This window comes from Nematolebias whitei, chromosome 3 (assembly GCF_014905685.2).
Source record: "Nematolebias whitei isolate Nwh7 chromosome 3, NemWhi1, whole genome shotgun sequence".
NCBI lineage: Eukaryota > Metazoa > Chordata > Actinopteri > Cyprinodontiformes > Rivulidae > Nematolebias > Nematolebias whitei.
In genome coordinates, this window is record NC_056500.1 from 18,340,363 (window position 1) to 18,354,687 (window position 14,325).

General features: G+C 38.1%; 2 protein-coding genes across 2 annotated transcripts in view; one reads left to right on the plus strand and one right to left on the minus strand.

Annotated features, from left to right (window-relative positions):
* Positions 1–14,325, minus strand: part of negr1 (neuronal growth regulator 1) — a gene marked incomplete at its 5' end in the record, with an annotated part of 130,710 nt that overhangs the window by 80,224 nt on the left and 36,161 nt on the right.
* LOC119430620 lies at positions 2,982–5,048 on the plus strand. Its single transcript, XM_037698055.1, has 2 exons — positions 2,982–3,540; positions 4,013–5,048. Exons 1-2 carry the CDS (start codon positions 3,025–3,027, stop codon positions 4,484–4,486), a joined length of 990 nt encoding a protein of 329 aa, XP_037553983.1. The 5' UTR covers positions 2,982–3,024; the 3' UTR covers positions 4,487–5,048.

The window sequence follows — 14,325 nt, forward strand, 5'->3', positions numbered from 1 at the left end:
AATAGCTTTCAGCATTTCTGGAAGTTTTGGATAAAAAAAAAAGAGACATCTAAAACAGCTCAGGGATCAAGTAAAGTGCTGGCATATACAAAACTGAGCTCAACGTACTGTTCAGCAAGTCACAGAGACTTGGCACTGACTCAGCGATATCACATATGAAGAAAAAGAAGAGCCTGAAACAGAAAAAAGGATTCAAGAGAAGGCATTCTTTCACTCTGAGCAACAAATGCTCCCTGCATGTGAGCTGGATTCTCATAATACCACTGCAACCTTGGTGGCTTTTTATCTACTGTGTCACACAAAACAAAAAGGGAGAGAACGAAAAAAAAAAACTGAAATTGTGAGCCCTGCTGATAATGAGATTCTGCTGTAGAGACTGATATTGGTGTAAAAACTGGAGCAAGAGACAAAAAGTGCCTGGAAATCTGATTTCTAAACAAGCATTAGATAGTTCTGAGAAAGCAGCCATTTACATGCCTAGAAAGCACAGGAATGGAGACGTAATACAAACAATTTTATTTTTTTGTGGCTGTCAACAGCACATGGCTGGGTTTTGCAATACTCAAAAGCTTTTTCAGAAGGATTTTTCTTGACTTAATCCCACTGATGTGGGAGGAGATGTGCAGTCAAATGAGTCAATGGAGCAAATGTTACAGTGCTAGTGTGATCTCAAACCAGGAAACTGTGCAAACAATGTGGAGGCACCTTTCTCTGGTGTTATGCTGCCTCCATGTTGATGTAGGCATATTATTTTAATTAGGGACAAAAAAAAAAGGAGAAAAGAATAAGAGATACAGCATGCTGATGTCAAAATTAGTTACAGTTTTTACAAGGGAGCAGACATCAGGTACAGCCAGAGTAATTCATCGAGAATTAAAGTTATAGTGTGACAGATGCAGAAAGATTGGATATTATCTGTTTCACTGAGCAAGTAGGTCTCTTCTTAAGACAGGAGCTTTCAACAGAAGGCGGCTTGTTTAACCCCCAGTGTTCTCAGCAAACTTCATGAAATGTCCTTCGGTTGGACAATACATTTTATGTTGCCAGTTTGTTTTTGTTTTTTTTGTAAAAAAAGTGTTTTTTTTTTGTTATAGCCATTTGTTGCACACTGATTATGACAATCAGTTCATAAGAAGACATTAGAAAGTTTATATGTACAGTCATTTCCAGACTATAAGCCACTACTTTTTTCACACGGTTTGAACACTGGCTTGTACAATGCTGTGGTTAATGTATGGATTTGTTTTGTTTTTGATGGGCTAACGATCTCCATGCCACAAAAAACATTTAGCCTCGTCACACCTGGGCGCTCAAATCGCTGCCAAATACACGTCTGTTTCTCTTGGGGGGGTGGGCCTTCATGACTCAGTCTACCTGTATAAATAAAGACATCAAAGTTTATGTTCAATAATCCAGGTAAAGAAATCCAATAATGTTCAGTCAGGTCATCTAGACAGTTTTTTTTTTTTTTTTTTTTGAGAGACGTTTCGCCCTCCGTCTGAAGGGCTTCATCAATCTTAGGTCGCATACAAACTGTTTTCCCCACCAAGCAGTACACTCCTACAGTGGACCAACCAGTTTGCTGGTGTATAAATTATTTGTGTATATGTTATTTTTTTTTAACCAGCCATGTTACAGGCACTGTTCAGGACAAAATAAATAAATAAATAAAAATAATTACTGTACATATTTGTGTATGTTAAATAAAAAAAGTGCTATGTGTTGTCATCATTGTATGTTCCCATACAAAGATGACATTGGCTCTCTGCATTTGACCCATTGCACCTGGGATGCACCCAGGTGGGGCAGTGGGCAGCTATGTGGGCGCCCGGGATTGGGTGTCCTACTCAGAGACACCACGAGATGTGCAATGACCAGGGATCGAACCCAGGACCTTTGGGTCCCGAGTTGGCTGCCCTGCCCCTACATCATCTCGGACCCCAGTATGTACCAGTATGTATTTAATTAAAAGTTTTAAAAAATACTTCTGTGTAAATATCTTATGTTACAACATGGACAGCTGCAGCTTATAGACAAGTGCAACCTATACCTGTACTTTTTTCTTTCTTTTTGAAGATAGTGGGCATGGTTTATATTCAGGTGTGCTCAATAGTCCTGCAATTATGGTAATAAAGAAATAAATCCAATGTATTATTTAAAAAAAATCCTTAATATAGCAAGTACTCCTTTAATGAAATATTGTGAAACAGTGGATTCTCATGGCTTGATGACGTGTGCTCTGCTGTGTAATCTTGAGCTGTGTAGTCACTGTCTGTGTTTTTATTGTCTACAGGTACTGTGATATCTGCACTGATAAAAACCAACTGAAACAGCATTTATCTAAATATGTATTGTAAAAAAAAACCAAGACTTTCACAAGTGGACACACAAGCACACTACATAACTGCATAAAATAAAATAAATAGGAAACATGGTTGACCTAAAGATTGACCTTGGTGCACTGCTCCAGTGCTTTTACTGCAGTGGGAAATTATGATATGCAGGATGTAGAAATCCACTGTGTGCACTTGTGTCTTTTACTAGGGCAATAAAATCAAAAGCGCTGACCCATGATGCCAAGTATTCTTGTTGCTTCCAATAGCATTTGCCAAACGGCTGAATCAATTGCTCTGGTTTTCATAGGTAGCCACAGGCAAAGGTAAATAATGAGTCATTCATTTACATGAGGGGCGAGAATTGATTTTCGTATAAAGTAAGCATTGCTTAGAAAAAAAAAATGCAACTTTAATGTGTGAAAACAGGTCAGTACTCTGAGGTGTACCTGAGGCCCTGTACACACGTAGCCTGGTGTTTGAAAAAACGAATATCCGCGCAAAAAAATATCGCCGTACATACATGTTCGGATAGAGAAAATGATCGTCTACATGAACCCGGTGATGTTCACCACAGAGCGTTGTAAAGAATATGCCCAACCCATAGGAGGCAGTGTAGTGCAAAGGTGAAACGTATATCAGCCAATCACAACCCTTCAAAGCAACCACAACTTCCTGTTAGTATTGAATCATGGCGCCTGGAGGTTCGTTTGTGTGGACAGACCGCGAGGTTGAACTACTATTAAATACCGTGTTGGAGTACAAAGTTAATAAAACTCAGGAAAATGTCGACTGGGAATCCTGTCAGAACAAGTATGTTGATATTTTAGCGCTTTTTTTAGAGCATTACCCAACGGAGTCCTCCGACGAGTTTCCCCATTCACATGCCGACATCACGCGCGGGAATTTAACAACAAAAATGAAAGCAGTCCGAGGTAAATATCGCCATGCTGTTGATACAGGACGCAGGAGTGGACACGGTCGAGTGGTTCTTCTGTACTTCGAACTGTGCGAACAAATCTGGGGTGGCTCTCCAGCTAGTACTACCATATCCTCCGGTAGTGAAACAGCTGACCTGGATCATTCTCGGACCCTACCCTCACCATCCACATCTTCTTCCTCCACTACCATGGATGTAGCAGACACAGGGTCTGATAATGAAAGCAGTGTGGGTCCTACTTCAAAGGAGAGGAGAGACCTGCTTGATGTACGTATATTTTTCTGTCCATTCCTCATAAATAAAAGTACTTTTGCTGTAAATGTTCATCTGTTGGATGTACTATAATTCACGGAACAGGTTTGTTGAATTGTGTTGCTATTAAAAATACAGTTAAGGCAATATGTGTGTTAAAAATTATGCAAGAGTTGAGGTGTGTAGTGGAGGCTGGAATGTGATGTTTTTTATATTTTACTGTGTACGGGTTGCTGATTTATTTTTATTATTATTGCAAAAAAGAAATGACACCATCATGCTCTTACTCATCTCATATTATGTTAGGCCTACATATTCATTAGTTTGATGGGGTGGTGGGTACAAAATACACTTTAAGACATATAGCAAACATTGGATACGCTGTTATTACATATTATGTAGAAGTGATGTGAAAAGTACAACATCAACATGATCCAGGTTTACTTTTTTATGTTTAATTGTGATGATTTTCATTTCTCTTTTGAAGGCAAAACTAAAAGGACACAGACACGACCGTCTGAGGAGAAAGCTGCCTGCTGAGACCCAGTGGCTGAATGCTCTTGAGGAAGACCAGCGTGTGAAAAAGAGACTGGTGGAAATCATTGAGACATCAGAACAAAAAGCATCCGAAAACTATTCAAAAATGTCCAATACACTGGAAAGACTTACCACATCGATTGTTGATGGGTTTTCTCTTCTGAAACAGGTCATTCATGCACCTGCACAACCACCACACTACATGCCATATGAGCCAAGAGGTCCGATGTATTCGCACACAATGGCCCACCATTCTGTCCACCAAAACTCAGCAAATTACCCATACCCAAACAACTCCACTTCTGACAGAACACGTCAAAACACAAGACCAGGAAACACTATGAACACTGAAGCTGTGTTCCACACACCTGCTGAAGCCACTGACCAATTTTCATTCAGTCAGGCCCTTTTTAGTGACCAGTAGAGTACTGTTTTATACATCGAAACAAGTCTGGTACAGTTAAGTATATACAAGTTCCACTTTTGCACAAGGTTGCACACATGTCAGGTTGTTAATCACAGTGTTATTTACTCTGACAGTGTTTTTTTTTTCTGTTTGCTATCTTTTTATACATACTGTGAAAAGCTTAAAATGTAGCAATTGCACAATACTTTAACTATTTACATTTTTGTTACGTGAATCTTTATAAGAGTGGTGATCTAGTCCAGTCCTTGGGAGCTACTGCTACTTAGATGTATTTATTTCTCCAAAACACCACTATCAAATACATACTGATGATTGAAATCAGCTATTTCATACTGGTTTGTTGAAGAAAATGCAGCTGAAATGTACCTGTGGTAGCTCCCAAGTTATGGACTTGGGCATCACTGATTTAAAAGTGTACAGTAACTGTGCTGCTTTTCTCCCATGTTTAAAAAGCTTTATCTGTTGTAGATCTGTTATAATCTGATCTGTTCATAAATGAAACACAAAATAAGAACATGTTAAGTGTGTTCGTTTGAATAAATTGACAAACATTTTAAAAGCAAGTTTCTTTATGTGAATTTTTGTGAATATGACATTTATCAGTTACAAATACAGTCATGTTCATCAGAAAGTATTGGCAGCACTATTTAATACACTACAGGTCCAATTTTAAGAGAGAAAAGTAAAATCATTTAACTTAAAAGTCTGTCTAATGAGCTACAAACTATTATATAATGTATCTAAATCCTGGGTGGTAGCTTTTCATGCATTAATAGAATGAAATGCAATAACATTGCACAAAACAATTTAAAAATTCTCTAACATACATGGTGCTAACTATAACGTTTTTTTTATGAAAAAACAACGCAGTCTGCTAAATAGTTCACAGGTTTTTGTGTTTATGGATCCAGACACTGAGTGAGGACTCTCCTGACCCGCTTTCCTTCTGCTGCCAAGCTGTCTCCTCTGACCACTGGCTGTGTGTCCGGTTGATTGTTCCTGTCATGTTGAATAGCTTCAGTTATTCTGTTTTCATCCACAGTGTCTTTTGATGCCTCACAAAAATTGTGCAACACAAAACATGCATATATAACAAATGGAAGATCATTCATATTGATGTCCATGGCTCTCCTCAGGGCTCCAAATCGGGCTTTTAGTCTTCCAAATGCACATTCAATCACCATTCTAGCTCGGCACAACGAAAGTCCAAAGTACTGCTCCTGAACATTGCTTCCTCCGTTAGCATATTCTTTCATCAGGTAAGGTAGAAGTGGGTATGCAGGGTCACCCAGTATGTAAATGGGTATAGCGTCTTCGTTCTCCACAATTTGTCTTGGACAGGGGGGAATCTTCATGTTTTTCAGATTTGTGTTTATTGTGGAGTTAGCAAAAACTCTGGCATCATGCACACTCCCTGGCCATTTCACAACTACATCAATAAAGCTGTACTTGTAATCACAGGTGGCTTGTATGTTAAGAGAAAACCTCCCCTTCCTATTTAGGTACTCTGTAGAATTAGCTGATGGCTGCTTTATCTCCACATGAGTCCCATCCACAGCTCCAAGGCACTGAGGGAGACCATAAGCCTGCTCAAATCCCTCAACAAGTGCACGCACAGCAGTCTCTGTTGTTGGCATTTTTATGTAAGATGGTCCCAAGTACACAGTTATAGCCTTACACACCTCTCTAATTATGTTTGAGACTACTTGTCTTGATAAGCCAAATGCATTGGCCGTTTTACGCAGTCTTCCCTCGTCAGCCAAATAATATAGCGTGCATGCAACTTTTTTGACCACACAGACTGGAGATCGCATTACAGTACTCTTCCCTTGAATGTAAGGAAGGAGTAACTCCGAGAGCGACAGTAATGACGACCGTGACATTCTGAAGTTCTCACGCCATTCCTGTGGGAGAACAATTTCCTTCTCAAAGTTTTCCCACCAGCCAGCAGTGCGTCCAGGTCTGATCCAAAACCGGCGACGGCGACGCTGAATGGCGGTATTGTGCCTCCGTATCGGTAGGGATAGTTGCTGTAAAAGAGCTGAACGCCAAACGCTTTTTCTCCTTTGTAATTCCATCTGTTGGAGCAGTTGTGCTTGTAAAAACAAGCAAGCAAAAATTGCCTGAACCAGCGTTACAATTAGTACTTCCCTAAACGCAGTCATTTTCCCTCCGAATGAATGGGCAAACAAAAACAATTGTCGCACATGTGACGTCAGCGCCGCGCTGCACCATCTGTCGCAGACATAATGCGCATATCTCCGGTTCCGAAAGTCCACACGCAAACCCGAAAGAGGAGATTTCTCAAATCTCCACTTTGGTCGGAGTTTTTGTTATTATTCGTTTATAGTTACATCAACCGGAGTTCACGTGTGGATGAAAGGCCACACCGCATGATAAACTATTCGGTTTTCCTGATATCCGGCTACGTGTGTACAGGGCCTGAGAACACTCATGAAGTTGAATCATAGATAAACAATAAATATATTTTATTATTAACTTAAACAACAAGCTTTAAACTTATCTGAAAGTAAAAGTTCTGATTTTATAAAGTATAAAGATTTTAACAAAGTCCATGCTCAATAATCCAGGTAAACAATCCAACAATTTCCAGTCAGGTCATCTGGACAGTTTCTTTTTTTTTTATGCTGAAACATTTCACCTTCCATCCAGAAGACTTCATCAGTCAAAGAAACACACAACACAAAACTGATTCTTCCCCCAACAGCTTACTCCAAAGTGGAACAAACCAGTTTTGTTGGTGCTAAGATGGTCTCTTTGGCACGCCTCCTCTGGTGCTGGCCCTCTTCTTTGTCGACAGTCATGTCAAACTGGTTCAAAACCAACAAAGTCCATGCTCAATAATCCAGGTCTACAATCCAACAATTTTCAAACAAAAAGTATAAAGATTTTAAATAAACTGTCAGCTGAGGTATTTCAGCAGTAAGCAGAATTATGTTATGTCATTCACTTGTACCTGTTTTGTTGAAAAATGAACCACTCCTGATTTTAAGCTGGTGTGACGCTGTAACATGTGCAGGCTCCACTTAAAGGACTGATGCATGTCTAAATAAGGGAGTTACTTCTGCATTTGAAACATACCGTATTTTTTGGACTATAAGGTGCACTTAAAATCCTTGAATTTTCTCAAAAATTGACTGTGAGCCTTATGTATTAATTCTGGTTGTGCTTACTGACCTGGAACCAATTTTATGTGATACACAGCACTCAAAAATCTGTCAAAATGAACTTATTTTGCTTAATGTGCATTATAATCCGGTGCGTCTTATGTATGAAAACAGAAAACAGACCCATTCATTGATATTGCGTCTTCTAATAGCACCCTATAGATCGAAAAATATGATAATACAAAGTTTCAAACTTTTTAGCAGTAATGATACTTTAACTCTTTTTGATGTATCACCACAGGCTAATGCATAACTTGCTTTAGATTTAAATTTACCTTTTTTTTTAGAATTGTGGAGGAAAGGGCATTTTTTTTAATACAGAGAAGAGAGATAAATTAAATTTCGACATTTCCTTAATTGTTTGATTTAGATTTTTTTTTGTTGTTTTTTTAGGTTTTAAGCTCTTTTCTCTATTAGCACTCTAATACTATTACTGTTGCGCTTTCTATTTATATTTCCAAGTTAGTAAAAACTACAATATTTAGAAGTATAAAGTATGTGATAAAGCACTAAAAAAGATAAAGGAAAACTAAAGCAGCTGAGGAAATTGGAAACTAAAACCAGGTGTGTAGAGGTGCAAAAACTAAAACGACAGACAAACCAATGGATAGCTAAAACATATAGCAAAAGCAAATTGACTAAATAATCAGAATTATCTTGAAAAACAAGCATGGAGTTTAAAAACTAATATAAATAAACTACAACAAAGAATAAGATCAATGATTGTTCCAACTAACACAAACACTTACACAGAAGCCAAAATTACTTTTATTAAAAACGTAGTTCTAAATTACCACCTATGAATTTCCTGTACATATTTTTACAAAGTTTATCCTTAAAATATCTGTATTGTCCAAACGTTCTACATATATATTATCTTAGTATTCTTTGAATAGAAAAAAACAAGTTAGATCAATGCAATTGAACATGTCCAAATTGATTGATATGATATACAGTATATTTTTGGATGAAAGTACAGCTTTACATTCTGAAGCTCAGAATTTACTTCAGAATATTGACTACATCTCAGGAACAAATCAGATACTTGTTATCCAATTCTTTAAACAAGAATAGCTTTCACACAAAGAACATGGGTGCAAAATGGATAATCTGTGCTTCATTGGCCACATGACACAAAACAGCATCTCTGATTGATTAATTTATTGTTTTGTTTTTTTGTTTTTCAGGTGCTTCTGGCTAACTTATCTGAAAATGAGCACAGAGTATGTTCATCGAAGAGTGAAAACTCAGAAAAGATGTGGTTAAAACTCAAGTAATGAACACAAATGGGAGTTGTTTATAGGAGGAACAAGACCTAATGTCAGGCTACATTTAAGTATGAACTCTGTTGAAACAGAAAAGCAGCTTAACTGGCTATGTTAATTAACATAGAAGATGTTTGCCTGGGCATAGCAAGAGAAGCAAAGATGCAATCAATTAAATTAATAATGCCTCAGTACTTTTAAGCTGTGTGGCATTAGTGTTTCCACAGTTGTGCAGGCCTGGGGACTGCCGCTGAAAACAACAATAAAAGTTCATCAAATAACTAAATGTCTTCCACGCATAATCTGTTTATTGTGTTTTTGACGCTTATGTACAGTAGCGTACGTTTATGTTTGAAAATATATTCTGAAAGCATGTCACCCAGAACCATATCATTTCTTACATATTCTGAGATGCATGCTGATATTCTTTTTCTTTTTCTTTAGAATAGTTAAACTAACTTTTGAAAATCATTTTTAAAAGCACTCTAAATCTCTGCTAATGAGTGTTTACACAATAGATGGTCCAGCCAGCTTGAAAAGGCGGTTAGCAATAACAATGTAAGTATACTTTTGTAGTGCATTGGAGTGTATTTAGAGATCGATTTAAACAAACAAAAAACATTTAGCTACAAAAATTAAATTCTACCACTATTGTCAGAATATATCAATCAGAGGCAGTGAGTAGAAAATGAATTGCAGGCAGGTACAGGGAGGGCCTGTCTTTCCACTCAGCAGCTGAAGGGATAATTGGAGAAATTTAGCTTACTCAAGGACTTTTAGTCAGTCTAAAAGATCTTGGCAAAACGTCAGAGACTTCAAGTGGGGGAAGGGGTTACCACCACTATTTACAGTAGGGATGTAGGGTTGCTGACCTCAGCTACGGATATGTTCCAGTGGTGGGAGGTGCAGTTTGAGGATCTCCTTAACTTGTCTAAAAAGACTTTGTAAGGAAAGCAGAAGATGGAGTGTTTGGAGTTTTGGGAGGGATTTGCCTATTGCTGGAGCTGAGGTCACAGAGGTAGTTAACACTTTGGTGGTAGAGGTCCATGGGGGGATGAGATTCACCCTGAGGTCCTCAAGGCCTATCCATCCTAAGACCTAGGGTGCAAGGGACTTTCCCAGTCTTTTGGAACTTCACCAAGCCTGCCTTGTGTTTGTTTGAAATAGTTGCAAGGAGATTGGAGGTACTGTTGTGGTTCTAGTAACAGTCTGTAGTCATGAATATGATGCTTTCATAACATCCAGACTTACTTAATGCAATCTGTTTCTATTTGGAATCAGTCAGACCTCCATTGCATGTTTACAACTGGTTCAAAATGCTGCAGCCCGATTTTTAACAGGTGCAGGCAAAAGAGAGCACGTTACTCCAGTTCTGGCCTCCCGGTTCACTTTCAAATTCATTTTAAAATCCTACTGTACGTTTGTATTCAATAATATTAGCCATTTAGTCCTTATCTTTACCTCTGTGTGATCTATGTATTTTATCCTGTGTCCTTTTCTTGTTTGTTTTTGTCTGTACAGCACCTTGGTTGGTCTTGTTGCTGTTTTAAGTGCTTTACAAATAAAATGGTATGCTATGAACAGAAAGATACGACAAAAATCAGAGTTGTGAATACAAACAGCTGCACTGAGCTTAATAGGAAGATGAACTGGGCTCACCTTTAAGGTTAGGATGACAAACTCAGCTGTCTAGGGAGGGATATTCTTGGTAGAGATGCTGCTCCTCCACACTGAATGAAGTTAAACCTTTTAGTAAGGAAGCCTTAAAAGATAGTTTGAGGGAGACATTTTGGACATGTCTTGCCACAAGGAAGGTTTCCGTCAGACCCAGGGTTGACAGTAAAAACTACAGTTTCTTGGTTGTGAAAACACCAAATGGCCTGGAAGAGGGAGCCGTGAAGAACACGGTCTACAGGTCTTTAATCAGACTGTTGTCTTTACAACCTCCTAAAATGAGCCATAAAGGAAGGCTAGATAGAGAACATACTGATTTTAGTGGAAAATATATATTTGCACCAAAGCTGTGTTTTATTTACACTCTGCGATACAACAGAATAATGATTAGATGATGACAACGTTGCAACAAGCTGTGACTGGGTAAATTGCACATTAATAAACATTTTAAAATTGTGAGAACTCTTGAAAAGAGGACAGAGCAGAAAAACAACAACACAGATATTAAGAAACACAAGTATACTAATGTATTTACTCTATCTGACTTGTCGGTGAAAAGTTAGGACACACGGGACAGCATCAAATGTTCATTTAGACTGGGACAAGCATGGGCTGGATAGAAAATACAGTATTTATTTAAAGATGTGTATAATGTTGATTTGTTGGAATGAGAAACTTGGACCTATGAAAGCAACATAGCTGGTTTTACTTGTGAGCTCAAAATAATTTACATTAAAACACACTGATAATATCAAACATAATAAGAAGTTTCAGTAATGCCGGTTTTAAACTTCATTTATGTTATTGTTGAGCTTCTTTTATAAGTGATACCTTCTGTTTTAAAAGAAAAGAAACATAACCTGATCATTTCTAACACGTTCTAGTTCATAATTTCTGCACAGGGTCTGGTTGCATCATGCTGCCCCTGATTTAAATGGTCTTCCTATTGATTACAGCAGGATAGGAGCTTTGCAAAGGTCATAAACGCCATTAAATGAGAATCCCATTCTCAAAGCACAGTTTGAAGAGCATTATGTATAGTCCATGCTCAACCCTGACATTACAGTAAACAGAACACAAATAACATGCTGGGGGGAAAAACGGGGGTGTAAAAATATAGCTTGTGTGCGAGCTCAAAGGTATCTGATAATTGACAAACACCCCTCTCACCTGAGGGCTATGTCACTCCTAGCAAATTAAAGAAATCATAGCAAGGTTAATTCTGTATTCACTGCCAATAACTGGCTAAGTGCTGTTGCAGTAAGCAGTTTCCCACATTGTGTCAGGGAGCTGAGGGTACACTTCCTCCAGGGCTGCGGTGTGCAGATAGGGCAGGCTTTGCTGAAATTCCATTGTAGCGTAGAGCAGCATTTTCTACACCAATTGCTGCTTTTAACTCTTGAAAATGGAGAGCAGCCCACACTGCTACATTGTATACTGTTGCCTTCTGGCCTTAACTCAAGGTGTGGGCCAGATGTAGGGGTAAGATCTCACTGTGTGAAGGGTCTGTTTGACAAACATGCTGTTAGTCTGCCTTGATCCATAAACCCTACCTTGCTCCCTGGCTGTCAATCGTAGGTTGCTAAAATCCAGAGAGAAGGACTGGGCCAAAATAGCTGCAAGTCATCTCTGATTGGATGTGCATTCACCTCAGCAACTTGTAGAATAACCTTACTGTTACTTGCACTGCTTAAATATATGGCTAAATGCACTACATTTTAGGCACTAGTCTGCTTTAGGAAATAGTAGTGACACTATTTGTTTCTCCTAGCTACAACCACAGGCAACACTTGTTTGCAGAATGGGAGTTCTAGATTGTGTAAAGAACACTGTTCGGAGGAGATGCCATTCTGCAGGCAGTGACAGCAGCTAAAGGAGTGTCATACTACATATTTGATCAAAGTTTGTATTATCATCTTACAAATGTCATGATGACAGAGATGCAGTTAATGTTTCAGTAGTCTAACATTAACAGCTTTTAATTTTATCACATCTTTTGACTGTGCTTTCTTGTTTCAATTATTTATGTCAGTGTCAAAAAGCAAGCAAACAAACAAAAGAAAAGAAAGAAACCTTGGCCTTAAAAGCCTTAAAACATTTAAAGTCTAACATTCTTTGAATGTGCCAGAATTTACCAATACATCTGTCTTGTGCTAAGAGATGGGACACAGCTATAGCCCTTTGTGGGTGGACAATCTTGAAATTGACTATATTGAAATCCATTTGGTGGCTTGGTAATGCCCCCCCACTCCCCACCCCCCACTCACACACACAAATGGGTAGAATCAACCAATACTTTGACAGGCAATACACATTATATTTAGTGATACACTAGACTACATTTCTTCATGTTACACAATAAAGCTCGTGTCAACTAGGACTCTCTTCATTCATTCAACCTTTATTTATACCTCGGAGACTCATTTACAAGAGACCTGATGTTGTAACATTTGGTAGATTTTCATCAAATTTTGATAGTAAAAAAAAAAAAAAAAAAAACTCTGATCCTATTCACTGATCGTACACTTTCTTCAGGTTCTTTCAGTACAGTTGCGTGATGATTACTTTTTGCCCTATCCAGTTAAAACAATAACCAAGTGTCAGTCTTAAATATGCATATCAGTTCAGTGAAAACTATGAGCATCTGAACCTGGTGTTTAATTACAGACCCTGGTGAACACACAGCTAAAAACTCATTTCTAATCTTTTTAATGGCCGCCAAAAACCAGCGTGACAAAGAAAACAAAGATCAAGATTTGTAGCAGTACATACAATCAAGTTTGTATAATTTATCTTATACTTTCTTTAGTAAGGTACTGAGCTACAGACCTTTGCTACAGTTATTATTACCTCTCATATGTAAAAAAAAACGTAGCTGTAGTAAGTTGTCAGTCAGGAAAGCGCTGTCTGTTCTCTCACAGTATTTTTGGAGAAGAAATTACTCTTAAACCGAAATACAAAATGCAACAAAATTGTATTGATAAAAATATAGCAACTGAAAAGAAAAAGAAAATGTGTCTCAGCTGAGTTCTTTAAGGACAAAAACAAAAAATAATTAAACATGTACCAGTACTCTAGAGTTCTAGTCAGCCATTTCTAAAGGTCACACTTCTAGCCTATGAATTCAAATATATATAGAAAAAAATGTATCAAAGCAATTTTCCCCATCATCCACACCTACACCAGATGGAAGTAGACCATGTTAAAGGCTATTTCACCCTCACCCCATCCTCTTTGAAGGAATGGTGAGGGAACACAGCTGTGCACCCCATGCGGCAGCACCCAGAAAGACTGATATGTCACCTCTCGAACAGTACACTTAAGAAGAAGCTTAAGTATAAATGTTGAGAACTGAAGTAACAATGACCGAGGTTTGATTGATATGTATTTTCTCTGACATCAGTTTAAGTTTAAATAGATTTGTTTGCATCAAAAACCTGCAGAAACAGGAGCAGCAAAAACAAGTTAGTGTACTATTTTTTTGAGCTGATGTTTGAAATGGAAACTGAGACACAACACTTGAGTGTGCTGGTGTAAAATTAATGCTTAACGGTACTAGCAGTGGTTGATAAGAAGAAAAAAAGTGCACTTCATAAATTCAGATTTCCCCAGCTTATAGGAACACTTTAACAAGCTTTTCACTCATAAGCTCAATAATCAAGCTAAAATCCTCTAAAACTCTTGAGGACTTTGCTGTCAAGTGCAAAAT

Coding starts and splice junctions, on each gene's coding strand:
- LOC119430620 (XM_037698055.1), top strand. CDS start 3,025: ATGGCGCCTGGAGGTTCGTTTGTGTGGACAGACCGCGAGGTTGAACTA. Junction 3,541..4,012: donor AGAGGAGAGACCTGCTTGAT/GTACGTATATTT, acceptor TCTCTTTTGAAG/GCAAAACTAAAAGGACACAG.